The 24,881-nt window shown below is 46.8% G+C and overlaps 12 protein-coding genes across 12 annotated transcripts; 8 read left to right on the top strand and 4 right to left on the bottom strand.

Moving 5' to 3' along the window:
* Nucleotides 1–670: 670 nt before the first annotated feature.
* On the top strand, nt 671–3,699 carry V1513DRAFT_482408 (uncharacterized protein). The gene is made up of 6 exons (XM_066900389.1): nt 671–926; nt 994–1,715; nt 1,766–1,954; nt 2,012–2,349; nt 2,398–2,510; nt 2,564–3,699. The coding sequence occupies exons 1-6, from the start codon at nt 779–781 to the stop codon at nt 3,286–3,288; spliced, it is 2,235 nt and encodes a 744-aa protein (XP_066756122.1). The 5' UTR covers nt 671–778; the 3' UTR covers nt 3,289–3,699.
* A 45-nt stretch (nt 3,700–3,744) lies between these two features.
* V1513DRAFT_436114 (reactive mitochondrial oxygen species modulator 1-domain-containing protein) lies at nt 3,745–4,573 on the top strand. The gene is made up of 5 exons (XM_066896730.1): nt 3,745–3,981; nt 4,046–4,079; nt 4,133–4,223; nt 4,282–4,304; nt 4,356–4,573. The coding sequence occupies exons 1-5, from the start codon at nt 3,904–3,906 to the stop codon at nt 4,478–4,480; spliced, it is 351 nt and encodes a 116-aa protein (XP_066756121.1). The 5' UTR covers nt 3,745–3,903; the 3' UTR covers nt 4,481–4,573.
* A 171-nt stretch (nt 4,574–4,744) lies between these two features.
* On the top strand, nt 4,745–7,565 carry V1513DRAFT_436111 (uncharacterized protein). The gene is made up of 2 exons (XM_066896729.1): nt 4,745–5,315; nt 5,365–7,565. The coding sequence occupies exons 1-2, from the start codon at nt 4,949–4,951 to the stop codon at nt 7,362–7,364; spliced, it is 2,367 nt and encodes a 788-aa protein (XP_066756120.1). The 5' UTR covers nt 4,745–4,948; the 3' UTR covers nt 7,365–7,565.
* Nucleotides 7,473–8,475, bottom strand: V1513DRAFT_476923 (uncharacterized protein). The gene is made up of 2 exons (XM_066900221.1): nt 8,024–8,475; nt 7,473–7,966 (listed from the first exon to the last, which is right to left on the bottom strand). Exons 1-2 carry the CDS (start codon nt 8,369–8,371, stop codon nt 7,583–7,585), a joined length of 732 nt encoding a protein of 243 aa, XP_066756119.1. The 5' UTR covers nt 8,372–8,475; the 3' UTR covers nt 7,473–7,582.
* An 85-nt stretch (nt 8,476–8,560) lies between these two features.
* V1513DRAFT_476922 (uncharacterized protein) lies at nt 8,561–10,453 on the top strand. Its single transcript, XM_066900220.1, has 4 exons — nt 8,561–9,333; nt 9,389–9,496; nt 9,562–9,668; nt 9,722–10,453. Exons 1-4 carry the CDS (start codon nt 8,769–8,771, stop codon nt 10,367–10,369), a joined length of 1,428 nt encoding a protein of 475 aa, XP_066756118.1. The 5' UTR covers nt 8,561–8,768; the 3' UTR covers nt 10,370–10,453.
* V1513DRAFT_436105 (ketopantoate reductase PanE/ApbA C terminal-domain-containing protein) lies at nt 10,381–12,619 on the bottom strand. The gene is made up of 2 exons (XM_066896728.1): nt 12,339–12,619; nt 10,381–12,276 (listed from the first exon to the last, which is right to left on the bottom strand). Exons 1-2 carry the CDS (start codon nt 12,553–12,555, stop codon nt 10,532–10,534), a joined length of 1,962 nt encoding a protein of 653 aa, XP_066756117.1. The 5' UTR covers nt 12,556–12,619; the 3' UTR covers nt 10,381–10,531.
* Nucleotides 12,620–14,750: 2,131 nt separating this feature from the next.
* On the top strand, nt 14,751–16,395 carry V1513DRAFT_96448 (ammonium transporter AmtB-like domain-containing protein). Its single transcript, XM_066900644.1, has one exon. It carries the CDS (start codon nt 14,901–14,903, stop codon nt 16,368–16,370), a length of 1,470 nt encoding a protein of 489 aa, XP_066756116.1. The 5' UTR covers nt 14,751–14,900; the 3' UTR covers nt 16,371–16,395.
* A 446-nt stretch (nt 16,396–16,841) lies between these two features.
* V1513DRAFT_96131 (uncharacterized protein) lies at nt 16,842–18,421 on the top strand. Its single transcript, XM_066900643.1, has one exon. The coding sequence runs from the start codon at nt 16,866–16,868 to the stop codon at nt 17,919–17,921; it is 1,056 nt and encodes a 351-aa protein (XP_066756115.1). The 5' UTR covers nt 16,842–16,865; the 3' UTR covers nt 17,922–18,421.
* Nucleotides 18,092–19,488, top strand: V1513DRAFT_436095 (uncharacterized protein). The gene is made up of 4 exons (XM_066896727.1): nt 18,092–18,545; nt 18,606–18,774; nt 18,845–18,936; nt 18,996–19,488. The coding sequence occupies exons 1-4, from the start codon at nt 18,507–18,509 to the stop codon at nt 19,029–19,031; spliced, it is 336 nt and encodes a 111-aa protein (XP_066756114.1). The 5' UTR covers nt 18,092–18,506; the 3' UTR covers nt 19,032–19,488.
* Nucleotides 19,320–20,413, bottom strand: V1513DRAFT_408454 (60S ribosomal protein uL13). Its single transcript, XM_066895673.1, has 3 exons — nt 20,230–20,413; nt 20,003–20,125; nt 19,320–19,944 (listed from the first exon to the last, which is right to left on the bottom strand). Exons 1-3 carry the CDS (start codon nt 20,261–20,263, stop codon nt 19,505–19,507), a joined length of 597 nt encoding a protein of 198 aa, XP_066756113.1. The 5' UTR covers nt 20,264–20,413; the 3' UTR covers nt 19,320–19,504.
* Nucleotides 20,414–20,645: 232 nt separating this feature from the next.
* On the top strand, nt 20,646–21,811 carry V1513DRAFT_436089 (uncharacterized protein). Its single transcript, XM_066896726.1, has 4 exons — nt 20,646–21,150; nt 21,217–21,287; nt 21,338–21,553; nt 21,609–21,811. Exons 1-4 carry the CDS (start codon nt 20,691–20,693, stop codon nt 21,654–21,656), a joined length of 795 nt encoding a protein of 264 aa, XP_066756112.1. The 5' UTR covers nt 20,646–20,690; the 3' UTR covers nt 21,657–21,811.
* On the bottom strand, nt 21,654–24,656 carry V1513DRAFT_436085 (uncharacterized protein). The gene is made up of 2 exons (XM_066896725.1): nt 24,178–24,656; nt 21,654–24,120 (listed from the first exon to the last, which is right to left on the bottom strand). Exons 1-2 carry the CDS (start codon nt 24,375–24,377, stop codon nt 21,984–21,986), a joined length of 2,337 nt encoding a protein of 778 aa, XP_066756111.1. The 5' UTR covers nt 24,378–24,656; the 3' UTR covers nt 21,654–21,983.
* Nucleotides 24,657–24,881: the final 225 nt, after the last annotated feature.

The raw sequence follows: 24,881 nt of genomic DNA, 5'->3' as shown, positions 1-24,881 counted from the left end.
CGATTACTACAACTGATCAGTGTGAAACAAGGATTTCATGGTCAGATATCGGGAATGAGTTTCCCCGTTGTCACACTTTGGCACAGAAGTTAGCTTCAAAAATGTATTTGGAAGTTTCCATTAGATGTGTCGAATGTGACCCAACACAAAACGCCGCCATCTTATTTGAATTGAGATCCTTATAAAGAACTGAATTGGTCCAACTATTGGCCACTCCGGCGATTAAATGCTTTAATCAGTAACAGGCAGTATATTTGAACCAGAGTACTTATAAATTACCACAATAATTCAATATTTCAACTGGAGAAGCTTTTGGACTGAACGGATTCTCCTTGATCCTTTATTGATTCATTAAGCAATCGCCATCTCAGACGCTATAGATGAGTTCCATTAGTTGAGACTCAATATTTCAGTGACCAGATTTTGGTATCCGAGATATGTTAAATACTCGTGCTGGAGATGCCCTAGCGATCCGTGCTTATCCACAGTAGGTAATCCAAAGCTCTAGTCGCAGTAATACATAACATCTCGTATTTTGTGTTGTATGTCTGTCGGGGAGTTAGACCGTAATTCGTATAACTTACGGGATAACGTCCGCCCGCATGCGTGATGACGAAACCTCTCGACTTGGAACCCTGATATTTAAGTTTTCGTAGAACAAGCCTGTTAACGTGCACCGCCCACATATAATTATAATCACCCGATCTTACTCTTTAGAAGAGATATATACGGTATACCTCAATAGGCGTCTAGGTGCAGTCATCTTAGAGTCTGGAATATGGCTACGCTTCCAGACCCTGATACGCTGCAGCCGACTACGGAGCTGCAGAATGTGTCACCTCGACGCGGTTCGGATGCAAGATCAGTGGGAGCGGCCGCTTCTGGCAGTGGTGCCGAGAATCTGCAACAACAAAGTTCTCCTCCAGGTTAGCATTTAGGATTATTATCGGTGTTAATCTAGTGTATTGTGCGACGCTAACGTTGAAGTATAAGGGGAGCCTCAATCGGAATTGATGACCGCTGCGCAGCGAAACCAAGTCGAAGTGGTTCAAAATTTGATTGCCGGTGGTCAATTCAGTGTGCAGGATACGTCCGCAGATGGTGCCACGGCATTACATTGGGCGGCAATAAATAACGGAGTCGAGACTGTGACCTACCTATTGGATCATGGCGCAGAGGTTGATCGTAAAGGTGGAGAGTTAATGGCAACCCCGCTGCATTGGGCATGCAGGGTGGGATTAACTAATGTTGTGAACCTGCTGATACAACGAGGAGCTGATCCGTTGAGAACGGACGCACAAGGATTTAACGCTCTACATATAGCTATACACTCGTCAAATATTATGCTCATCGTTTACTTTCTGCATCAGGGATTGCCTGTCGACTATGTTGACCCTCAGGGCCGGACTGCACTACATTGGGCAGCCTATCAGGGAGATGCCTTGAGTGTGGATATACTACTTAGATGGGGCGCTGATGTCAAAATAAAAGACACGACAGGGTTCACACCACTTCACTGGGCGGTAGTTAGAGGTAATATGTCATCGATGAAGCGGTTGATTGAAGAGGGATCAGACGTGAAAGCAGAAACAAACGATGGAAAGACACCAGCAATTATTGCTCGTGAGATGATGTGCTACCCAGTATGGATGCATGCTTTAAAGAAGGCTGGTCGCGACGCAGATGGTGTGATAGTGCCGAAGCGCTTCAGTCAGGTAAGCATTATCGGACCAGCTAATATTTTCAGACTGATAACACTCGGCAGACTGTTGTGAATCGGATAGCATTCTTTTGGCCATTTTTTGTGTTATGGCTCTGTTTTCAAATTCTGGTCTATATCAACGTCGTGGTCGCTATTGCGTTTACCATCATCACCATATGGAGCTCACATCAGATACTTTTGAAAGTCCTTGACGTGTCTCGGCCAGGTGCAGCTCACAATATTTACAAGACGGTATGTGCTCACAACTTGAAAATCTGTCAAAAGTTTATGTTAATCTCACCGTATTAGCCTTATCTGGCGGGAATCTTTTCTGCATCTGCATTTTGGGTCGCAGTTACTTGGCTGTTTAAAGTTCTTCCAGGGACATATGACAAAGCTCCTCTTCTGAACCTGGCGTTCTTTTTGACATTTGGATCTGCCATGTTCTTTTTTGTTAAAAGTATGCTAATGGATCCTGGATATATTCCGAAGCCTTCAGGTGTTTCGGAACAGCGGCAAGTAATTGAAGATCTACTGGCTGTTGGCGAATATGATTCTCGTCATTTCTGCATATTTTGTTTCACTAGACGACCTTTGCGAAGCAAGCACTGCAAATTTTGCGAAAGATGCGTTGCGAGGCTTGACCAGTAAGTTAGTTTCATGTTGTAGAGTGATTGGGATGCTAATAGTCTCAGTCATTGCCCTTGGATCAGTAATTGTGTCGCTGTTCGTAATCACAGAGCATTTTTAGTATATGTGTTCCTACTAGAATTCGGAATACCGATGTTCTTGTATTTGGTGTATGAATGTGAGTGTCAGTCAGTGCGTCCAACCCAAGCATTTGCTAATGACAATCTGTAGATACTGCAGATGCTGACCTTGACGAAGCCAAAGGTTGCTTAATTCTTAATGACGTCTTGTGTGCACGATTACAACATGATGCCTTTACCGTCTATCTAGCTATATGGTCCTGCATGCAACTAACGTGGGTGTCATTCCTGACAGTTGTTCAGTTGTATCAAGTTTCACGCTCCATCACCACAAATGAAGCCTACAATCTACACACATACGGATGGATGGGTGGTAATGGAGATGAGGAGCCAGTCCCATCTAGTATGGCAGATCCGTATGCTCCCGATAAACCTGGTGCGTTCTCACATAGTCATGTACATCGTCAGCGGAACACATACGCAGCCTGTTGTAAGCTACTGGGCATTACGCAATTTATAAATCTTGTTCATGATTTATTCTCAGGAAGTTCAGGATTGTCATGGTTTTCTGCGTCGGCGAGAGACGAACATCGGCGACGTCGGAGGCCGGCGGTGGAGACCCACTATAATCCGTTTGATAATGGGTGCATTAGTAATTGCAAAGACTTCTGGGGAGTAGAGGACTCGGTGTTCAAGCAGCCATTGATGGATTTGACGGGGCAAGGAGGGCAGGCAAGGATTGGAGGTTTAAATGTTGACTACTATAGACTATGGGATGTGACTGCGGGCAGTATCAAGAGCGGTGCATCAACTCATCAGAGACTACATAACGCGGATGAGGATTATGATGCCTTGCCTGGTGATGACATTGTTTAATGGATTTACAGCATAATGACGCAGGGGTGGTTAATGCATATTTCGAAGTTTACGTTAGCGTTTGGATATGACGTGCTACCATGTTGAGGATAATTTACCCACATAAAGTTTTGACATTTACAATCACAATTTACCGACTAGTATATAAATATTGAAAAGCGATTGCAATGACTATCATCGGGCGATCGGCCTTGTTTGTCTCAGGAGATAGGCAAAAAAGTTCAACCAGTAGCCTGCTTGCTGGCTAGCATGACTAGTCCCGATGTCAAGGAGAACTTCTGTTATTGTCAATTTGACAGGACGTGGCGCGCTTGGCAATAACAATAGTGTATCATCCTAGCAGACATTAAGAAGTAAACAGTTTGAATCTAGGAAGATAGATTCGAATTATTCTTTAGCTGGATAAAATTGGAGCTCCTTGCTCCACAGCACTTGGGGTTAGGTGAGCTTGAGTCACAACAAGCCCGATACAGTTTAAGCGGCAAATAATTCTCTCCGCATTCCGCGTAATACATAGAACAACGACTTCTAGAGAATCGCTTCTTATTACACAAGCAACAGTCCTGTGCTTCGTTTTAGGAAAGCACCTTGGTCTTCCTTATTAGTTCGACAAGTATGCCGCCACCACCACAGCATTTTCCCGGCCAGGCCCCATCGAATTGGGAGAAGTTCAAGATGGGAGCGATGATGGGGGTACGTTTTCAGTGAGCCGTTCAGTCTCTTGGCGAATATTCGTAACTAATAATACGTCATGTAGACAACGGTTGGAGTTGTTGTCGGTTTTCTATTTGGTTAGAATGAATATCGTCTGTACTGTCTCGTAATTGCAGCTGACGATTTCCAGGTGGATTCAGCATAATTCGCTATGGACCCGGTCCCAATGGTTTCGTTCGCAGTCTAGGCCAATATATGCTGGGTTCCGCTGCAACTTTTGGGTGAGCAAGATTCGTTGTACGGCATTGCATTTAAGATAATGCTAATAACTTCCATTAGGTTGTTCATGTCTGTTGGATCAGGTTTGTTGAAAACTGTTGTTACGCGTTAGTGTCGCTCTAACAGTAGCGAAGTGATTCGATCCGACGATGGCTTAGACGCCTACAAGTATGGAAGGGAGATTGCCCGGTTACGCGCTCAGCAGATGCGGATCATAGCTGGGCAGGGGGAAACATCGCAGACGGGGAAGCAAAATTAGATTGGAAGTTCAATAATATGGCGCAATCAATGCCTTTGTATATAATCCGAGAGCTGTTATTCAACAATGTATGCCGCATATACAAATCGTAGGTTCTTTTTGGCAGAAAGCCAGTTCCATGTGAACATCGTATGCAAATAATTTACACCACTCATTCGGCTGTGATTTCGGGGTCGTGCCGACGATTACACAAATAGTACATTTGAGACCGGACGTTGCACGTTCGTCATGGCCCAGAAGCACCTTGAACAATAGACCCCGGTCAGCACGCGCACAGTTCATCGCAACTCCAACAATCATCACGCACATTGACAGCTGTAACGAAATAGAGGACGTATACAGAGGTACTGCATCGATAAGCTTGGTGTATTGCACGCATGCTGCTACAACTCGCCGCTAATGCACCTCACGAGACAGTCTTATCAGGAAAGAACAGATCATTAGATCCTTCGGCACAACTACTAGCAGATGTCAACAATTACATTAGTGCTTCCAAACCAACAGTTACTGATGCGATCACCGTCGCCGGTCCCACCTGAGCAACTTGCTGCTCTACTGCCTCGCTCTTCAATGAGCGATATTGAGAGCGATGACGATTCAAGTACTGTGGTTGGCGATGTCGACGTCAATGATTTACCTGCCGTTCCTGATCCAGAAGTATATCAAGAAGGACATCTACTGGATGGACTAACAGTGCAATCTCAAAATGATGTGACCGTTGGGCCTGGGCTCGTTCAGGATCAGATGCCTCCATTGCAGAGACCGCCGATCAACGGAGCCACTGAGAGAAGTTTGACTCAAGAAGTCCAAGAGCGCCGTTCATCTGGGAAGAAGAGTAAGTTGCATAGCCAAGCAGCAACGGAAAATTGTGCTAATACCCATAGAACCTCGAGAAGGTCACGGCGTGCATCATAAGGCAGGGCTATCCGGATCTTTCAAACAGCAACAATTCCAGGTAGCACCACCAGGAGCAACGCAAGAGTCGGTATATTTATATTTAACTCCTCTAAACAATACGTTTACGCGCAAGTGCATAAATGTGCCTTTTTATCCCAATACCATGCTTTTGGGCCGTCAAATGAATTCAAGGACAATACCTACGCCTGAGAACGGTTTCTTTGACTCTCGAGTGTTGAGTCGACAGCATGCTGAAATTTGGGCGGACCGGCATACTGGCCAAGTCTGGATTCGTGATATTAAAAGTTCGAACGGTACATTTATTAATGGTCGCAGACTGTCTTCAGAAGGCGAAGAAAGTGAGCCACATGAATTGAAGGCCGAGGACGTTATTGATCTGGGCATCAATATATCCAGCGAAGATTCGAAGACAGTTCTTCACAATAAAGTCTCTGCTCGAGTGGAAAAGATAGTGTTTGGTGCAGTTAGTTTGCTATCGCAGTCGGGAATCGGTATGTTTCCACAAGGTCAGAGTCAATTGCATCCAAACAGTGGTGGCATAAGTCTTTCGTACTCCGATATTGACCCTAGTATGAACTTGGGGAATCGAAACTTGAAGCTGTCATCTGCTGGGAATCTTTCAAATGGCAATACGTTGTCCATGACCGGCGCGACCGGTGGCCCGGGTAGAGCTAAACATCGCATTATATCTCGAGTGCTGGCATCATCCGGAATTACGACCAAGGGCCCAATATCATTGGAAATGGTCGTCAAAAGGATTACCAACGAGATACAATGTGCCAAAACTCAGCATTCGGAACTACAGCGCGCAACCCAGGTGTTTGAGTCTATGGCGCGGTCGCAAGCTTCATCCGTTGCAGAAGCGGCAGAAGTTGCAGAAGCGGCAGCGTTAGCAGCAACGGAAATGCAAACACAAGAAGTACAGCATGAGCATTCGGAGCCAGCTGCAGAGTCTGGGGCCCCGATACCTTGGCCTCATTCACCTTCATTGTCAGCTACATCTTCTTCCTTATCTCCACTACTACAAGCATCATCTGCCGCAGCCGTTGCAACAGAACAAAAAATAATATCGTTGACGGTGTCACTGAATGCGTTGGAACAAGAGTTGAAGGAGGCCAATGAGAAGGTCACTGATCTCGAGTGTAGGCTTGACCAAGAGACATATCTGCGCCATCAAGTTGAATCCAAGCTTGCACTAGCACAACAGGAGCTAGTGTTAGAACGCGAACAAGCGATCAGTGATCTCCGGTCTGAGGAGGAAGAGGATGCTGAAGTCGCCGGACCTGATGTAACGGCTGCCGATACGATCGCGTTAATGGACAAGGAGGAGGAACGTCAAAGACGACGAAGCAGTAGTTCCGGCAGCGAGCTCGATGTTGACCTAATTGTCGCCAAACTTGAACAAGCGCGTCGAGAGGTTCAAAAATGGGAATCTCGAGCATTGACAGCAGAACATTTGGCGGAAGAGAATACTCGAACTTTGGAGCGCTTTATTAAACAGCTTAAGCTTGAGAAGGGATTTTCATATGTTGCGCATAGTCCAGGAACAAGTCCTACGCGAAACGGCACTGGCAATAGGAGCCGAAGCTTCAGCCGAAGTCCAAACCGTGGTAGTATGCAATGGAATGCGCGAGGTCGTGAAGACACACCGTCACCACCACTACCGCGTACTACCACTTTGACGCCTGATGCGTTCAAGAAGGTCAGAAACGAGTTTCCGCGTCTGGACAAGGACGGGGCCAATTCATCCTCTGTTTCGAAGAAAGATGGTCGGACACTTGCGCCACTTAATAGTAATGTTCCGCGCGGTGGTTCAAATTTTATGGTTGAGACGGCAGATCCTCCTTCATCAAGCAAGCGTTCAATGATGCTCATTGCCCCGTTTCTATCAGCGGCTGGAATTACAGCAGTTGGAATGGGCTTGATGACCTACTTAAACCAAGTATCCAATTCAAGGAGTTCATGAATCTGGCATGACAGTATATGAAGTGATGTAATGGCGACAAGGGATAGACTTGCGGCGTTTTGACTTGTATGTTGACATGCATGTAAGGGAGCATTGAGGACGGCAAGGCGACACACCAAATCTTATGTATATTTGATCCACTATCTCTATGCTATATGTGCCTACTACATATTTACATCTATGATACACTTTCTACCACACGTTCCACAAAGTGCTGTCTAAAGCTTTCCATGCTCAAGCTGATGATCTAGCTTCTCTTGCAAGATATCTGCAAGCCTATTACCAAGCTCTTGTATTGGATTTTTCACTCCCCCCATTTGCCTTTTCCATTCCTCCGGTGTTGCCTGTTCTATAGATGTTGCTCTCGATTCAGGCAAACCGCACGCTACTATTTGATCAAAATATGACAAAATCGTTGACGCGTTTATCGCGACTCCATGCGAAGTAATATGACGACGAAGGTGAACACCAACTGACGCAATCTTTTCGATGTCTGATAGCCAGACTCCTGTATTCTCCGTAGTTTTCGCACGTAATCCAAATCCTTGCAGCAGCTCTATTGTTGTGTCTTCTAACATTCGCACGTAGCACTTCGATGAGAGCTAAGCATCAGCTAATTAGCAATCTCCCGTATATCAAGCCTGGGACAAAGTACTAACATTAAACTCCTTCAAGTCAATAATAGGATACGCCACTAATTGCCCTGGACCATGAAACGTCGTTTGCCCGCCTCTCATAGTTACCACACTGGTAGCTTCAGGGACTTTTCTCTTCAAGGTCTCAAATTTCAGCATTGACTCCTCGTCATGTTGCTGTCGCCTGCCAAACGTATAGACTGGTAAAAATTCCATCGTTAACAAAGTGGGTACCGGTCTTGGCACGATATCTGGAATGCGTTTAGAGTCCAGATAGTTCTTGACTAAAACATGCTGTACCGCAGCTCCCGTTGAGTATGGGATTTGGGTTGGGCTTATATGAATATGCTTGAGTGCTCGACGAGTGGCCATGGTGCTGTACTATTCCAATAACATTGCTATAAAAATCTCGTGATAGGTAGCGTGTTGATATGCTATAGAGCTGAAATTCCATCAGGCGGTGCTGCTAGATAGCCGACACTGGCTCAATCGTGGATTGACTGCCGCTGTCAATAACCTTACCCACATTTGGGAATTAAAGTTTAAAGCTGTTGCCGCCGGACTTGATCCTGTTGGGCAAAACTGATGCCCATGATTGCAATCGCACTTAACATATTAACTAAAGCAATATTTTGGGAAAGGGGCTAATTAGAATTTCAAAATTCCTTCGAGGAAACCAACTCGTCCGGCGGACCGCAGCGATAATTAATATGCTAAGATCGATCCAAGGACATTAACCCTGATTTAAACAGGTCATGCAGTATCGACGATGACAAGCTCTGACATGCAACAGCATCCTTCGCTGTCAGAACGGCTTGCCCGACTTGTATCCGACCTTCAGTCTCGCGGTGTTCAAATTTCAGACGGAGTTCAGGTCCAGGAGATCCCCGGTCGTGGGATCGGTGTTGTTGCGCGACGAGTGATCCCAGCAGGTGAACGAATAGTTCAGTTTCCGGTTAATGCGCTACTCAATCCGAGAACGGTCAAGGCCGCGATATTGCAAGAAATATCTGACGGCGGTCAAGATGCAGCATCTTCCATTTTTAAATCCACGGCTCGTAAGAATCAGGATGTCAACGAACGGAAACGACTTAAGCGGCATATGACTGTGAAGAGCCAAGTCGGAAAATATGCGGATTTGCTGGACTCATTATCGTCTCATCAGGTATTGGCATACTATTTGTATCGGGAGAAGCTGCGGAGAGATAGTGAATGGAACTCGTTTTTGGATGTGCTGCCGACTTTGGAGATGTTACATGTAATCCCTCTAGTTTGGGATCTTCTTGATCGTGGTAGAAAGAGACTTTTGGAATATTTGCCAGCAAGTACATATGGTGAGAACTTACGGAATGTGTCGATCAGTTTCCTGGAAGCGCTAATGCTGTACAGATCATGCTGCACGTATGAGCAATCAATTCTGGGATGATTTAAAGGCGGTGCAGGATATATTTATTAAAGTTGAAGATATCGAGCTATTTATTTGGGCATGGTTGTGCGGTATAGACACTTGTTGCAATTACTTTAGCCGTCTAACTACGATCTGAACTAACTGGGCTATTTAGTCAATTCGCGATGCCTGTATTACGAAATGGCAGAGGCTCGCACATCTAATGATTGCATGACACTAGCACCTGTGATTGATTTTCTTAATCATAGCGACCAGGAACATGTGAGTCATGCTTCAATTTATTTGTCGGCCGTGAGACTAATCAAGTGTTCCAGTGCTCGGTTCAAGTATACAATGCCGCACAAGCTATGAAATTTTTTGGATTGGTGACAACTTGTTCGTATGATGTTGGCGAAGAGGTATATCTTTCCTACGGAGCTCATACAAATTCGTTCTTGCTGTGCGAATATGGCTTCACCCTTGCGACCAACAAGAACAGCGAACTCGACATTACTGCTGAGTTGTTAATGATATTGAAACGTGGTGGTAGGAGGAGCTGTGATCGTGACAATGAAACTGCCAAGATGGAATCGTCAAAGTTGAAGTTTTTGGAGGCTCATGGGTATCTGGGGGACTACACTCTGTCACTTGATACGATATCGTATCGGACGGAAGTGGCGCTGGCCGTTGCTCAGGTGCGAGAGGAGGTTTGCAGGGAACCAACAAGCGACGAACCGCAAGCAAGAACACTAGAGCGCTCGCAGCTGAAGGCGTTCATCGCCGGCATGTCGAATGGTTGGAAATTTAAGGCGAAGTCCACAGAGATGCTTAAGGCTATTCTGGAGGAGGTCGTGAAGAATTCTGATATCGTGCTATCCATGAGCAACGACGAAGTGAAAGGCGATGCGGAGAATAGGGACAATATCAGAAGGTTATATGTCGAGCGCAAGCACATAGCACGTGCTCATTTAGGACTGCATTGATAGCATCATGTGGAATAGAAAATGAGTGTATTGATTAAAGTAGTGTAATTCATGTACGAATACAAAATGCCATTTTACCAGTAAATGCCGAACTCCCAATACCGTATGTACAGTCAGTCATCAGTCCCGTGATATACCGACGTTGTCCGTCCACGCATAATTTCACTCTTGCGCTTTGTCTGGTTGAGTCTTATCCATAAAGTCATTGTTGCTGTTGGGCTTCGTCTGCCTAAGACCTTCCCTTAAAAGTTTCGCAATTTCCTTCTCCCTGTGCAAGCCCTCCATTATCCCATCATGCCTCGCGTCTTCCCTTCTCTTGAGTCTCTCATTAGCTTTTCCAGATATTGTTGAACTAGCATACGGACGCAGGCGTAGAGGCCCATTGTATAACCTAGCAGTTTTCTGGAATGGCCTTGAACGCTCCACCTTACGCAAAGGCTGGGACAAACTTCCTATCCATAATCCACGCTTTCGTAGCGCCAATCTTCGAAAGCGCCGGAGCATTTTCTCCTTCAGTTTCATGTTCACAGGTCTGTCAAAGTCATTGGCTGGGCTAATGAAGGGGTTTACCTTCCAGGCTGGCTCAAGTTGAACATCCGGTTGCTGTGTATCAGGTGGCATCACTTCAAGTTGTGTGTTTTGCTCTGCAGCAATTTGCTTGTCCAATATTGAAACAGGCCCCAGGCTAAAGTTACTCCTCTCCTCTTTCTTTAAATCGTGTGCAATGACGGGATCCACGCTCAAATTCTTAGCATACGCCTGGCTGTGGTCAGCCTCTAACGGTGATGCGAGCGTCAATTTATCTCTGTTGCGCACCTGTTGCCCCAGCTTTTTCACCAAAAGCGTTATCACGCGGCTCACCGGCGTATATATCTTTCGTCTCGCACCTTCCTGGACAATAAAGCCGTTTAAGAAATCAATTTCAGTGACTTTGTAGTTTCGAATATCCTGTCGCATCGACGACACATTCAACGCGGTGTTCTTTGCTACAGAGACGACTTTTTTCCAGACTGTAATCGGGTTGAGGAGTTCTTCAAGCTCGTATTCGGTGAAGTATATCTTCATTTCAGGAAGGTTCCGAAGAACGGAAGCTGCCTCTGCGATAATCATACGTGACAGAGCCATTAGGTACGTCGAGCGTCCTATTTCGCCATTGTCCACGTCCATAAGTGCTGTAAGCGGGTTAATGCAGCAATTGATCAGCATCTTGTCCATTTGCGACGCTAAAAGTTCTTTATAGGGGACCTGGACAGCTCCGAGATCAGGCGAGCTGTTGAGCACCGTCATAATATATTTTGTGTTCCATGCTTGTAAATTCTTACTATCTGATAGGTAATTTAGTCGTGATGACTGTTCGCATGTCTGTAAATCCATGTTCGGAAGTGGCAGCGTCTCTGTATCGTATCGCGGTAACACAGAATACTGAATTGAGCCTATGCCGCGATGAAGTATGCTGAATGGCTTCAGGCCCGGAGAACAGCCATGCGTATTGATTCCGACAATGATATTAGGTCGGTACTCCGGCAAGGGCCAGAGCGCCTTGATATCCTCCACCAGTCCGAGTCCATTTTGGAGAAGTACAATATTGGCCTTGGCATCAATTGTTCGTCTATCACGTAATTTCTTAATCGCGTCCAATGTATCATGTGCTTTGGTGCACACGATAAGGTTGTATATTCGAATGAGCGAATGCCGAGCGTGCTTGAATCTCACCATCCGGAAAGGGCCCGCATCTTCGGTAAAAGACCGGCCGCCAAACTGTCTGTTCACGCTGATTTTGTAATTGCTCTTGTGAAATTCAAGTGCCTGGTTCCGGGAACGCAAGATCACAGCTATTCGGGCCCTGACTGGACTCCTCTTGAGGGCCCACGCAACGAAGCCACCCACGCTCCCAACACCCAGAACAGCTGGCGCTAATGTTAGCAACGTACGTCGGACCATAGATGCCGTACCAAGAAAGTCCACATACCCACAGTGTTCCTAAATATGTCATGATGTGCCTTCAGCAGCCTTACTTTGTGCTCTCGTTTCGGCACGCTAGGCCCAGTCGAATCTATCCGCTGCTGCTTCCAATCCTTGTAGAAGTTCTTGCCTTGCCAACGGTAATACGCGCTCCGCAGTGAATCCGCGGATGACCCTTGCCGTGCCATGCGACTTATTGCGCTATGAATTTGTTTATTTCGCATTGTCGTTATTGACACATTGGTAATAAATCTAGATGGGTTAAATGCGCCTCCGGGGATGACTGGGTACAATGTTAAAAGTTGCGCTGTCCGGAACACAAAAGTCTTACAACTTACACCTCCAAACCTTATCGTTCTTTGCTGCGTGCCCCGATGTTCCGAGCAGTTTAGAATTTATGGCTGAGGTTGGATTTATAATCTAACCACAATTATTTGTAACTCGCAAACAGCTCGAGGAGAAGCGACCGTCGTCTTGATATTCATATGCAAGGTGGACATTAGTAGGCTATCGGTATCACTGTTACAGATGCAAGAATCCGCCGACATAACGTAAGTTTTGTGGTATAGTGAGCGGAAAATCGCGATATCGATACAACGAGGCAGTCAATATGGCATTTACCGGACCATGATGATTCTTATGTTGCGTTGTGGCCCTGCCGCCGTGATATGAGATAGGAATTATCCTTTCACAGTTCACAATTGACAATGAAGCGATTAACTTCAGCTCATGAGAACTGTTGACGGCTGTCAGATTTTACGCAATCGTTCGTTTGTTACCAATTACTGCACGAAGGTGACAACGCACAAATAAAATCAGACGCGTTTCATTCCACGCTTCATTTCTAGTTCTCAAGAGTTTTTAACTCTAGTCAATCCTGTGCGCGCGATCTTTTGTTACAGCGAGCTAATTGTGATATTCAGCCATTTGCCTCGCCATCGAACATCTTCATGACTGACACAGAAACCAGAACCACTGGCATCAAATGTAAGCAATCGCGCCAACACGGTTTACAGTGAGGACGGCTATTTCAATACAGAAGACAACATATGTACAGAGCTATATAATCTCCCATCCGTCGCAGTACGAATGTACTCTGTTGGGTCACTAAAAAAGGTTTGAACGTGGGGCGTCTGATGAAGCCTGCGATATGTTGTTGACCGATTACACGGTACGTAATCGCTGTCATATGATATTGGTGGCATGTAATGTATTGGCAACGATATTATCGTGCGACAGCAAAATTAAATCATCGTCGCAGATCCATGATGCCTAGCAGGTACTAATAAATGGCAATATGGACCTAAGTATACAGTGGAAAAGTGACGAGACGATAAAAAGTCGGACTTGGCGATCTGTTTGCACGCGACTGCAAGAAAGTGTGGGGCGGAGGCCATGTGGAATTGGCACGCCCGCGAAAATTTTGCATCTTATGAAAATCATACAAAGGACAAAATTGACTACGCGTGGTTACGCGTGGTTACGCGTGGCAGATTGAAGGGTCGTGGCTGCTGGCGATTGCTTTTTCTTTCATCCAAGTCTGCCGATTACTGATGAGTCCAATGTATCTATTTGCCCCTATCATTATAATATCACGAGGCGATATCAGTTAATTATGCAATTTACACAGCAGGAATTGCAGAACTCGAAAACAGCTACGGCGGCGTGTTCGAAGAATAACAACGCAATGTGTAATTTTTAAATAAAATAATAAATAATTTAGTCATTATTAAGTTATATTCACAAATTGTAGTCTCCGCATGGCATGAAAGCAGGTGGCGATGTCTAATTGCGCCACCCACGTCACCTAATCACTGACTTGTTTTGGGGATAAAAGTGCGGGTTCAGCACTTCTGTGACCGCTCAATCGATGCTGAAATTGGCGGTACAGCATTGGGAAACCCGATAAGTCTTATCTACCGACCCACGAAAATTTCCCATACGTAGCCGGAAACAGACGAGTGCAGTGGCCACGCGGAATTCCATCCCTTCCCCCAGAATAGATGCCTCTTGTAGAGTTTACATGGCCCGTGGTCATTGCCTTCAGCCACTGTCATCACTTCAGGATAATCTTATTTGCTGCCCGATTGTGGGGGTTCCGTTGTGTTGCAAGTGGGATGTGTGGAATCGATACGAGATAACAAGTTGGAACCGGGAAGTCCGAGCAGTCGGCCGAGCGAGCCAATCAAAAGTCGCATTGACTGCCAAGTCGCGTCAGAAATCTTTGTGCAAAGTGCAAATATATCTAATTGGCAGTATTTACGCTTAATGTGAATGCGATCGGCGCAACTCCGCCTCGAGCCGCATTACCACCGGTACCCGGATCTGATAATTTGCTCCACAGACTGGACTAACGTGGCAGGCAAAAAGAAAAAAAAAACCAAAAAAGTTCACCTCGAGGCTCTCTCGTTCTCGGCACGCGACATGATCCTCTCCTCGTTTTCGTCACTCACTTGCACTTTGCTTCATCAATTATATATCTCGTGCCGGTCTCTCCACACTCCCTCCCATCCAATTCCCTCTCATTCATTCCCTCTCAATTTTGACTAAACTCTCCGTCGTCGTCGCAATGGAATACAACGGCACCAGCCCCACCGGCGGTAACTCCGCTGACGAGGACCTCAATGTCTACTACAACTTGGGCGACATTGCTTTTGTCCTGGTCTCTGCCAGCATGGTTTTCATTATGATTCCCGGCCTGGGCTTCTTGTACTCTGGCCTCGCTCGCCGCAAGTCTGCCCTGTCCATGATCTGGGCATGCATGATGAGCGGTGCAGTCGCAATTTTCACCTGGTATTTCTGGGCATACTCCCTAGCGTTCTCTCACACTGCCACCAATGGCTATATCGGCAATCTCCACGCGTTCGGGCTCCGCAACGTCCTCGGTGCTCCGCCCGCTGCAACACCTCTTGTGCCCGAGCTTCTGTATTCTCTATACCAGGGTATGTTCTGCGGTGTCACCCTCGCTATCATCATGGGTTCGATTGCCGAGCGCGGCCGGCTTCTGCCCGCCATGCTCTTCACTTTCATCTTCGCCACTATCGTCTATGCCCCCATTGCATGCTGGGCCTGGAATGTCAATGGGTGGGCTTTCAAATGGGGCGTCTTTGACTGGGCCGGCGGCGGACCAGTCGAAATCGGATCTGGTTTCGGCGGCCTTGCGTACTCCTTCGTGCTTGGCCGCCGCAGCGACAAGCTGCTTCTCAACTTCCGGCCGCACAACGTCTCGCTCGTCACACTCGGCACAATCTTTCTCTGGTTCGGCTGGCTAGGCTTCAACGGGGCCTCATCCTTTGGCGCAAACCTCAGGTCCGTCTACGCATCATGGAACTCTAATCTGACAGCCATCTTCGGCGGCGCGTCCTGGTGTCTTATGGACTACCGGCTCGAGCGCAAGTGGTCGACCGTCGCCATCTGCTCTGGCTTCATTTCCGGGCTTGTAGCGGCCACTCCCGCGTCCGGCTTCATCCCACTGTGGGCCTCCGTGGCGCTCGGCGTAGTGTCGGGCATTACTTGCAATCTTGCAACCAAGCTCAAATTCCTCCTCCGCATTGACGACTCCCTCGACATATTTGCCGAGCACGCGGTAGCGGGTATCATTGGGCTGATCTGGAACGGTTTTTTCGCAGCGGACTACGTCATTGGTCTCGACGGCGTGAATCTCGGCGTGACTGGCGGCTGGGTAAATCATAACTACGCAGCACTTTACAAGCAACTAGTCTACGTGCTCGCGTGCTCCGCCTACACATTCGTTGTAACATGCATTATCTGCTACGGCCTCAACAAAATCCCAGGACTGCAACTGCGCGCAGACGAGGATGCCGAAATGCGCGGGATGGATGAAGACCAGATCGGCGAATTCGCGTACGATTATGTTGAAGTTAGACGGGATTATCTCGCCTGGTCGCATCCCACCACCACGGACGGCGTGCCCATCGAGCATTACAAGAATCAGCCGACGCTCATGCCCGCGCGGCCGTATTCCACTAGCGAATCTACCGAGCACGGTTCCGGATCTGGCGAGAAGGAGACTAATTGAGATGTCTACATTTCATGCTGGGTACCGATTGTATGTGGCGTTAACATGATTAGATCACTGTATTTTTTAAGTTGCGATAGTTACGCATGGAATTTGATGTAGAATTGTAAATGATGTTGGCATAGTTTGAATATAATACTATATGATTTGGGAATCTTTCAGCTGGCTTTGTAACATCTCTCTGTACGTGGCTCAATGATGCCGACGATCTTAGCACCGATTGTTGTGCTGAGTTTCTCAATGACATACCTTGCACAACTAGTTCCTCTTGATTTTGGTAACAATTAGCTATAGTTAAGTTATTTATTCGTCATGCAATTTCTTAATCTGCTGCCATAGTAGTTGTTGCCACGAGCTAACGCGCCTCACCACAAATTAAAATTATCGACTGGGCTTGCCCTCCCAATGCGCGTCGTCTATCCCAGAGCAAGGCGACATCATCACCGATTACCTCTCTCCCCCCCCCCCCCCCCCCCACCGACCACCACCAGACAAATGCCACAACAACAACTCTATTGCATCTGCCGCAAGCCCGACACCGGCCAATGGATGATCGCATGCGACTACTGCGACGACTGGTACCACGGCGCCTGCGTCTCGATCCGCGAATCCCAGTCCCACTTGATAGAAACGTACGCCTGTCCGACCTGCACCTCCAAACACCTCGGCACGACAACATGGAAGAGAAAATGTCGATTGCCCGGATGCGACAATTCCGCGTTGGTTGATGGGGACAAAAAGTCAAAGTTCTGTACACCCGAGCATGGTGTCGCGTGGTTCAAACTGAACATCCAAGCCCATTCGACAGATACAGACGACGGGCTCCGCAACGCTGGCATCTCGGTTTCGGAGTTATCCGCGATACTCTACTCCGTCTCGAATGTGCGGGAGTTTAAAAGACTCGGCAACGTCCCGCCTACACCGTCCTCTCCTACCCTCACTCTCGAAGATCAAACACGGTTATCGATGTTGAACGGACAAAGGGCAGACATTGAGAAGAGATTGAAGTATATCGAGCATAAGGCTAGATATATCGAGTATGCTAAATTACGCGCGACAGCACAGAAGACTGTGTGTGGGTTTGATAGGAAGTTGGTGTGGGATGACGCTGAGTGGGCTGAATGGTGTGATTCGGATGAAGGCGCCAGGATTTTAGACCGGATACGCGAGTTCAAAAGGACTCAAGACGAGCAGAAAAACGGTGCAAGCGCCGATGATGGTGCTGGTGTTGGAAATGTGGAAAAGAGGAAGCGCGGGCGAAAGTTAAAGCAGCAGGTCACGATCCAGCTCGATCTTCGGGACATTTTGAACGTCGTCGGAAACTCGGACGATGACGCCGTCGAAGATGTTTGCATGCTTGAACGACGACGGTGTTCGCGGCATGCGAGTTGGCAGCATATCCGCGCAGAAGAGGTCGAACTTGACGAGCGCGTATGCCGGGACGCGTTGGTCAAGATCGAGAGGGAGGAACAGGCGATTAGACAACGGGCTGCTATTCGGAGTTTCAAGGATTCTACAAAAGATGGGGGTCGGTGTATTGTTGTAAATTGACGGCTGATTTGTATGATATGTATATATTTATTGTAGAGTGTAAAAATGTACGAACTTGTCGTTACTAGTGTTCCACTCAAGGCTACTGCTTGCAAAATCCTTGAGTTCTGCGACTCGGCAGCGTTCAGTTTCGTCGGCAGCTGCTTTGTTGTGGTTGAGCACGGCGTCGGCGTCGGCGTGTTTAGCAACATGCATCCAGCATTCTGATCAGCGAGAGCTTACAGTGCCAGACGCCGGCTTTCTCGGCTTTGTTGGCTAGCCTGACCAAATCGTCCTTATCGCCCCGTTTTGTTGGTTCCTGATCGAAGTCTGAGCATGGTTAGACAGGAACTCGAAGATCGTTTCAATTCCTGTTAGACGTATCATATTTAACGAATAAAATAGGACATGCGTATCATATCCATTCCCAGATATTGACGAAGACTTACATGGGACCGGGATCAACACCGCTGTAATGCCGATATCGCGAAGACTGCGCCGCACAGGCACATTGAATTGACCCGCGGTTTTTTTTTACCTACGCGACCATTTCGTCAACCATGCTCCTCATCGTGCATTTTCCAAATACAGCACAATACTCACACAATGCTAACATTTTGTCCACACTGCTCAAACATGCTAGTCGTATGTCTCGCTCTCTTCATCCACAAACTAACTTTATGCTCTAACAAACTCTCTCTGCAGATCTCGAGATCAAACTCCGGTGGCTTCCGTTTTGAATGCAAGACATGTCCTTATGAATTCCCAATCCAGGACAAAATGCAGATATACGAACGAAAGTCTATGAAGCGGAAACAACTAGATGATGTACTCGGTGGTGAAGGTGCTTGGGATAACGCAGATCAGACGACTGGTAAGTCATTTTTTATTAACAGACGAGAGCATCTTGTCACAGTTATGGAGTTCTTGCTGACGTCGGATAGCGCAATGTCCACAGGAATGCGGTAGTAATAAAGCTTATTTCTTCCAGCTTCAGATTCGAAGTGCGGACGAGCCGATGACTACGTTCTACAGAGTGCGTCCCATCCGAAAATTCTTTCTTGATTTGGTACCAAGACACTGACAAACGAATAGTGTACGCAATGTTTCCATCAGTGGCGCGAAAATTGAGACCCAACATTACAAGCCGTGGAGTGGAATATGTGCATTGTACCGGAGTTAGGATATGGGCTTTTCAATGACTTCTTGAATTCGAGTGGTTAAGTTATTGCATACACGCTTTGAGTATATTAAAATAAATTTGATGTACATCAATCAACTTGGTGAAGTGGTAGCATCTGTACTGTCTCTGATCCCAAGCTATTAACTGCGCATTGCCAAGCCGTCGTAGGCAGGCGGTCAAACAGCGCATCTGCGCTGCGCAGTATACTAAATATTATTTAGATGTGAGATATCATAACGTTAACATTCCTGATTTCTGACATATGCTACATTTGACCATATTTTTATTTCATATCCATAGATACATAGATTACAAACAAACGAAGAGACACCAAAGGACTATGTATAACAAACCTTTCCCGTCTCTTTTCACGCCATTCCTTTACTCAATTTTGCTCGTACATACACCTATTAAGGACCATCTAATACCCCAAAACATTCAACTGGTCATATTCGCTGATCAAAGCTTTCTTCGCAGAGGCCAATTTGGCAGCCTCAGCCTTCTTCTTAGCATAGTATGCAGCCGACTTGACCTTTCGTCGTTCTTCCAGACGCGAGACCACGTCCTGGTATTTCCATCCGACCTCACTGCTCAACCGGCCAACAGTAGTGTACTTTCGGCCGGGTTTCAATCGCAACACACGGAGCGCCTGTGGGACAACGACGCGCTTCTTCTTGTCATATGGTGGCGGAACACCTTCGAAAACCTTCAAACGCTCAAGCGCTGCCTTGCCTCGAGCAGTCTTGTGCGCAATCATACCACGAACGGTCTTGTAGAAGATACGCGATGGGGCTCGGAAGTGGAATGGACCACGGGTCTTGTTGTATCTAGTGCCCTTACGAAGGTAGGCATGGTATTTGACTAGATGATGTTAGCTACCTGCCCTGTCCATATTGTCAAACGCCTTCGAAAAACATACGCTTAGCACGGAAGAACTCGCCAGAAATATTGAGATCCTCGGTTCGGACGACAACAATGCGCTGGCCGTTCAACAGCTGCTTCGCAACGATGGAAGCAAGACGTCCAAGGAGATGTCCCTTGCCTGTTAAATCAGCATTAGTACTTAATTCACGGCCACCTATAATTTTGCTTCATTGATCCTATGATCGATCTCCACCGCTACTCCCAAGTAAAACTCAAACATACCGTCAATGACAATAACGGACTCGAAAGTGCTCATATTATCCTCGTGTAAAGTCGCAACAAAAGAATCCTACTTTTGCTGTGCTGTGTGCCGACCGGTGGGTGAAGTTGGTTGCTGGTTGGTGTTGCCGATATTACTCGAGCTGCTCGTCGTTGATCACGTCCGGTGTGTAGATACTACGTCCAGACACTGCGTTGGGTTGTGTGTAGCTTACAGCAGTTTCCACGGATTACGCAGTACACAGTTCCCAATTGCTTGTGACTGCTTTAGTCAGCCCTAATGAAACTCTATGTAGGGTTTTCACTCTGAGTCCAAGGCGTTGTGTTCTTGTGTAAACGTCGAATTTAATGGCTTTTAGCGTATCGCGCATGAAATATCGTGCGGCGCGGACTCGTCGCAAGGTCGATCAATGAGGCGCGTTTTTGGTAAACAAACGAGAACACTCATTAAACCAATTAGCACCATGGCAGCAATATTCCGCGACATATTCCCATCTTCCCGAATTTCAGTGCTAACTGGCCATGCGCACGATGATATCAAGTCCATCTTTGCCATGCACGTGCTCGCTGAATTCCTAGTCGCCAATCCGACGCGTACAGCAATTTGGATCGACACACTTGGTGTCTTTCAAGGCTTTTTGTTTCGCGATATCTTGAAGCTTCATTTGCATCATCAGTACGAGGATACCATAGAGGTGGAGTTTGATGAGAAGTTGGAAAAGGCCATTGAGAATGTGCAGTTTATTCGCGTATTCGACGCGACTGGGTTGCAGGAATCTATGACTGAACTAGAGAACTCATTCGCAAACGCAACGAATCAAGCGACAACTGTAGATGATACCGATCAGGACATAAAGGGGCTTTTGGTAATTGATTCAGTTAGCGCGGTTTATTCCCGCGCCATGGCAAATGATCAGCCGATGGGTAATAGTATTCAATGCGACTGCGATTTCATCTTCGTAGACTGATTTGATTTGCTGGTCACTGCAGGTCACGCATATATGGAAACTTTTCTGAAGCTTCTAGGCAGATTTTCTCGCACATACAACATCACTTCAATGGTACGTTTGCGGACTTCCTTGCTCCCTACTCAAACCTAATTCTTCAATAGCTCGTCAGCTCCTCCGTAACATCTACTGCTACTGACGTTGTCCGATCACAATTTGACTCTGTAGCTCAAAAGCCTAGTCTAGGTTCAACATTTTTATATCTAGTCGACTTTTGCACGCTGATATCACGAGACCGGGAATCTGGTGTATACGTATTCGAGATCCTTGCCGATCGATGGCGAGCGACGGAAGGCCATTTGCTCTATTTTGAACTGGTGGTAGGTGCCAAACCTTTTTTTACTAAGCAATGAATGGTATTAACCTGGGATTTAGAACAACTTGGAGATTAAGTTTTACAATCTAAATGAAAACGATGGGTAAACGAGTTGAGAAGATTGACATCAACCGCTATATTGCACCAACTAAAAGAATACCACGCCCAAAACAATAAAGACGTAGTATCTACGAACGAAAGATCTAATGCTACATGCCCTGAATACAACAAAATGCATCTCACGCTCACAATAGAAACTCACAACGTCAATTGACATTTTAGTTTACCACTCCAATCGTATGGGATTACGTGGCTTTGATCTTGTTCGTGACCGTACGCGAATGAGAGGCAGTTCTGAGTCGCCAATGGATGATTGCGCTGTATCAGCTTCTACTTGCAAATGAATTTTACACTTTTGAAAGGGACACCACATTCTACATACCTTGCCGAATGATCAGCTCCCGCTGCCACTCTGCAGTAAGTTCCAGTTTAATCTCGTCGGGCATCTTCAACGGTGTAGCCTGTAAATACGTCTTCACAACGGAACGATCCACATGAGCATGGGCCGCCTTACTACCAACGACCGCGGTACTAGAAGTTTCCTCCTCATCTTCCGAGTTATCGCTCGCCTCGGCAAGATGTAGATTTCCTTTAGTCACAACTGCTTTCGTCTTCTTTAAAGATACCGATAATGGCTTTGGTGGATTCGTGATACTCTCATCCCATTCGGTTGCTGCCTTCCGTTTCACAATCTCAGCTTCAACGACGCCCTCCAAATCTGGAATGTCAAGCTTCTTCGCAACAGCCGAGATATATGTCAGTATAATACTGTCCAACGATATCAGATTACGTCCCGGAAGCTTTGATTTCTCGGGTCGCCCTCCAGTTGTGTGTCCGTCAATAATGACGTCATGGATGGTATCCTGCAATTGTAGCACCATCGGCAATCCGCGAAGAATTCCGTACAACCCCAGTCTGTCGACCACTGTTAACAAGAGTACGTTGATAACTTCGAAATCTTCTTGCTTATTCGATAATTCTAAACAGTAGTCATACAACGCAAGATGGAGTCGCGCGAGGAAACCCGACCGTGCGCTCGAATGCTTCTTGACGTCAAAAACCTCAGGATCTTTACCAATCTCGAGGTCAAAGTACGTCAACAACGCGTCGACATACGCGATATGCACGCCTGCCTCCTTTTCGGTTATTGCCCATTCAGTCTGATTCCAGGCCTGTAACGGCACGATGTTCCGAGTAACGCCTGAGTCCACGGTATTTGCGACCGTGAGGATTTCCTTGACGACTTTGAGACCGATGACGAGTGCAGGCTTGTGTGATATATTTTTCTGGCTCTTTCCATTGCGGATATACTTGTCGAGATTCGCGTAGGACCCGACCGTCGATGGCGGCTCAGATATTTCTCGCATGGTGCGTAATGTGGCTGTGCCGTTTCCATTCGCGTTCTCTTGTTGTCCTTCATTTGTGATAGGACGCAAGCGAACGAGAATTTCGGTTACCATGTCGGATATTTGGTCAGAATAGTAGGTGTGAGTCGCGAGATCGGCGATCGCTAGGGCAAGTTTGTCCAGGAGGATTTTGCGCGTGCCATCTTCGTCTTTGACGCCTTTAGCATGCTGGTTCAAATGACTGAGGATTTGAGAGAATAAAACATGCAGGACGTCAAGAACCGAAAGCCCGACGAGGTTGACGCTGGAAGAGAGCAATGAAGAAATAAGTCTGGTAACAACCAAGTGCTTTGAGGTTTCATTGATAGCCAAGCTAGCCGTCACTTCTAATAGACTTCTCAATATGACAAACCTCAGCTGAACCGGCGTCCATCGCGCCATGAGATCGATCATATTGGTGGCCCATGTTTCGTTCTTGGGATGATCAATAATGAAGTGCACCACTGCAATCGAAGCGTATCGAATCTGTGAGACACCATTGTCGTGAATTGCATCGAATAATTTCCGAAGGGCTTGTAACGCAAGGACACTGGCTTCATGCTGCGGACTGTCGCCCTCGGAATCGTCCTCCACCTCATCCGTATGGCGAGGACGGATAGTACCCGTACTAGTGCGCGGTGTTCGCGTCGTAGCCTCGTTTGACGAAGATTCCAAAGCTGTGGCACGCGCATCCAGAATTAACAAGTCATCTTCCGTATCCGAATACATTTGCTGCAAGATAACTGGCGCGATAATATCAATCTGCACGCGAGACTGCCCATTCGACGTCGAGATGGCCTCGGATGCAGCAATACTCTTTGCTGCTTTCAAACTGACAAGTACCCACCCCAAATCATTAGTCGTCTTCGTCCGCTCGCCGACTTTCATGTACAACTTCAGTAACTCGACGAACTTCCGGACAAATTCCTGATCGTCGGCCAATAAACCGCCGTCATGATGTTCGCAAAAAGCCGAGAACGTTGCGTCGGTGTACTGGCACAGCGCGAGATCGTTCGAATTCAATACCGTCATAAGAATTGATATTATGAAATCTGCAAATACATTGAGATCACTGGGACACCTGTCAATTAGTGCTTTCGAGATATCGAGCGTAACCTGTACATTCCTGTGGATATCGTCAGTCAACGCCAATGAGTGACATCATCACGACTTTCGAGCCTACCCTGCTCTACCTCGCCACACATCCGACCTGACCTTCCGCTCTAGAAATCGTCCCACTTTCTGTAGTTTCGTGCGCCGCGTTGAGACGTAATATAGCAGATACGAAAGCTCGGATGTGTTGGGGTGCTTCTCTTGCGATCTGCCGCCAGGGTAGCACTGGAGAATGAGACGCTGGTGCTTTGGTCTGAACTTGTTACGCATGGCGTCGTATGGAAATGCGATGATGGAGACTAGCCCACAGGCGTAGTCTGTGCAGGTGTAGCGGTCGATGTCGGACGCCAGCGTGGACGGTGCATGCAATTGATGATCGAGTCGCTAGTCAGAGAGTGCGCAGCGAGCGTACTTGGCGTTACTGACTTGTCTAATTAGCAATAAATATATGCCGAAGTAATTCCATTCACGGCAGAGGTGACCGGGCGAAGAAAACAAAGCTCTGCGTCGATATTCGCGGCGGTGAGCGTACTGTTGTTTTGTTACTCGTGCATTCAACTAAGGTCTCTGATCCCAGTTATGCTTGGCGTACATTTACCCCGTCAGCATCGCCGCGTTGTAATCCGATCTGCGATCTACAGAGATGCACACTTCAACTTCTAAACGCGCAGATTAATTACAATTCATATTACTGGACATAGATAATACGAATCCACTCCATAATAATTTATCGTATCAATACACAAAATATAAACCCGTCGTCATATAATACAC

The sequence above is a fragment of the Lipomyces chichibuensis genome (assembly GCF_038497645.1).
Source record: "Lipomyces chichibuensis strain CBS 12929 unplaced genomic scaffold V1513scaffold_2, whole genome shotgun sequence".
NCBI lineage: Eukaryota > Fungi > Ascomycota > Lipomycetes > Lipomycetales > Lipomycetaceae > Lipomyces > Lipomyces chichibuensis.
Note: the sequence above shows the minus strand (reverse complement) of the source record. Positions and strands in the feature narration are given on the sequence as shown.

Bases quoted from the DNA above. Each gene is read 5' to 3' on its own strand.
- V1513DRAFT_482408 (XM_066900389.1), top strand. From the start codon at position 779: ATGGCTACGCTTCCAGACCCTGATACGCTGCAGCCGACTACGGAGCTG. The intron at 927-993 runs GTTAGCATTTAG...TTGAAGTATAAG, and splicing joins ACAACAAAGTTCTCCTCCAG to GGGAGCCTCAATCGGAATTG. The intron at 2,511-2,563 runs GTGAGTGTCAGT...GACAATCTGTAG, and splicing joins CTTGTATTTGGTGTATGAAT to ATACTGCAGATGCTGACCTT.
- V1513DRAFT_436089 (XM_066896726.1), top strand. From the start codon at position 20,691: ATGGCAGCAATATTCCGCGACATATTCCCATCTTCCCGAATTTCAGTG. The intron at 21,151-21,216 runs GTAATAGTATTC...TGGTCACTGCAG, and splicing joins GGCAAATGATCAGCCGATGG to GTCACGCATATATGGAAACT. The intron at 21,554-21,608 runs GTAGGTGCCAAA...CCTGGGATTTAG, and splicing joins TGCTCTATTTTGAACTGGTG to AACAACTTGGAGATTAAGTT.
- V1513DRAFT_408454 (XM_066895673.1), bottom strand. From the start codon at position 20,263: ATGAGCACTTTCGAGTCCGTTATTGTCATTGACG. The intron at 20,126-20,229 runs GTATGTTTGAGT...CTGATTTAACAG, and splicing joins GTCCGTTATTGTCATTGACG to GCAAGGGACATCTCCTTGGA. The intron at 19,945-20,002 runs GTATGTTTTTCG...AACATCATCTAG, and splicing joins CGAGTTCTTCCGTGCTAAGC to TCAAATACCATGCCTACCTT.
- V1513DRAFT_436105 (XM_066896728.1), bottom strand. From the start codon at position 12,555: ATGCGAAATAAACAAATTCATAGCGCAATAAGTCGCATGGCACGGCAA. The intron at 12,277-12,338 runs GTATGTGGACTT...CATTAGCGCCAG, and splicing joins CATATTTAGGAACACTGTGG to CTGTTCTGGGTGTTGGGAGC.
- V1513DRAFT_436114 (XM_066896730.1), top strand. From the start codon at position 3,904: ATGCCGCCACCACCACAGCATTTTCCCGGCCAGGCCCCATCGAATTGG. The intron at 4,080-4,132 runs GTTAGAATGAAT...GACGATTTCCAG, and splicing joins TGTTGTCGGTTTTCTATTTG to GTGGATTCAGCATAATTCGC. The intron at 4,305-4,355 runs GTTTGTTGAAAA...ACAGTAGCGAAG, and splicing joins GTTCATGTCTGTTGGATCAG to TGATTCGATCCGACGATGGC.
- V1513DRAFT_436085 (XM_066896725.1), bottom strand. From the start codon at position 24,377: ATGCGTAACAAGTTCAGACCAAAGCACCAGCGTCTCATTCTCCAGTGC. The intron at 24,121-24,177 runs GTAGGCTCGAAA...CGATATCCACAG, and splicing joins GTGTGGCGAGGTAGAGCAGG to GAATGTACAGGTTACGCTCG.
- V1513DRAFT_476922 (XM_066900220.1), top strand. From the start codon at position 8,769: ATGACAAGCTCTGACATGCAACAGCATCCTTCGCTGTCAGAACGGCTT. The intron at 9,497-9,561 runs GTATAGACACTT...TGGGCTATTTAG, and splicing joins TATTTGGGCATGGTTGTGCG to TCAATTCGCGATGCCTGTAT. The intron at 9,669-9,721 runs GTGAGTCATGCT...CAAGTGTTCCAG, and splicing joins ATCATAGCGACCAGGAACAT to TGCTCGGTTCAAGTATACAA.
- V1513DRAFT_96131 (XM_066900643.1), top strand. From the start codon at position 16,866: ATGCCACAACAACAACTCTATTGCATCTGCCGCAAGCCCGACACCGGC.
- V1513DRAFT_436095 (XM_066896727.1), top strand. From the start codon at position 18,507: ATGCTAACATTTTGTCCACACTGCTCAAACATGCTAGTC. The intron at 18,546-18,605 runs GTATGTCTCGCT...CTCTCTCTGCAG, and splicing joins ACTGCTCAAACATGCTAGTC to ATCTCGAGATCAAACTCCGG. The intron at 18,937-18,995 runs GTGCGTCCCATC...ACAAACGAATAG, and splicing joins CGATGACTACGTTCTACAGA to TGTACGCAATGTTTCCATCA.
- V1513DRAFT_476923 (XM_066900221.1), bottom strand. From the start codon at position 8,371: ATGGCCACTCGTCGAGCACTCAAGCATATTCATATAAGCCCAACCCAA. The intron at 7,967-8,023 runs GTTAGTACTTTG...GCTGATGCTTAG, and splicing joins TTGACTTGAAGGAGTTTAAT to CTCTCATCGAAGTGCTACGT.
- V1513DRAFT_436111 (XM_066896729.1), top strand. From the start codon at position 4,949: ATGTCAACAATTACATTAGTGCTTCCAAACCAACAGTTACTGATGCGA. The intron at 5,316-5,364 runs GTAAGTTGCATA...TAATACCCATAG, and splicing joins CCGTTCATCTGGGAAGAAGA to AACCTCGAGAAGGTCACGGC.
- V1513DRAFT_96448 (XM_066900644.1), top strand. From the start codon at position 14,901: ATGGAATACAACGGCACCAGCCCCACCGGCGGTAACTCCGCTGACGAG.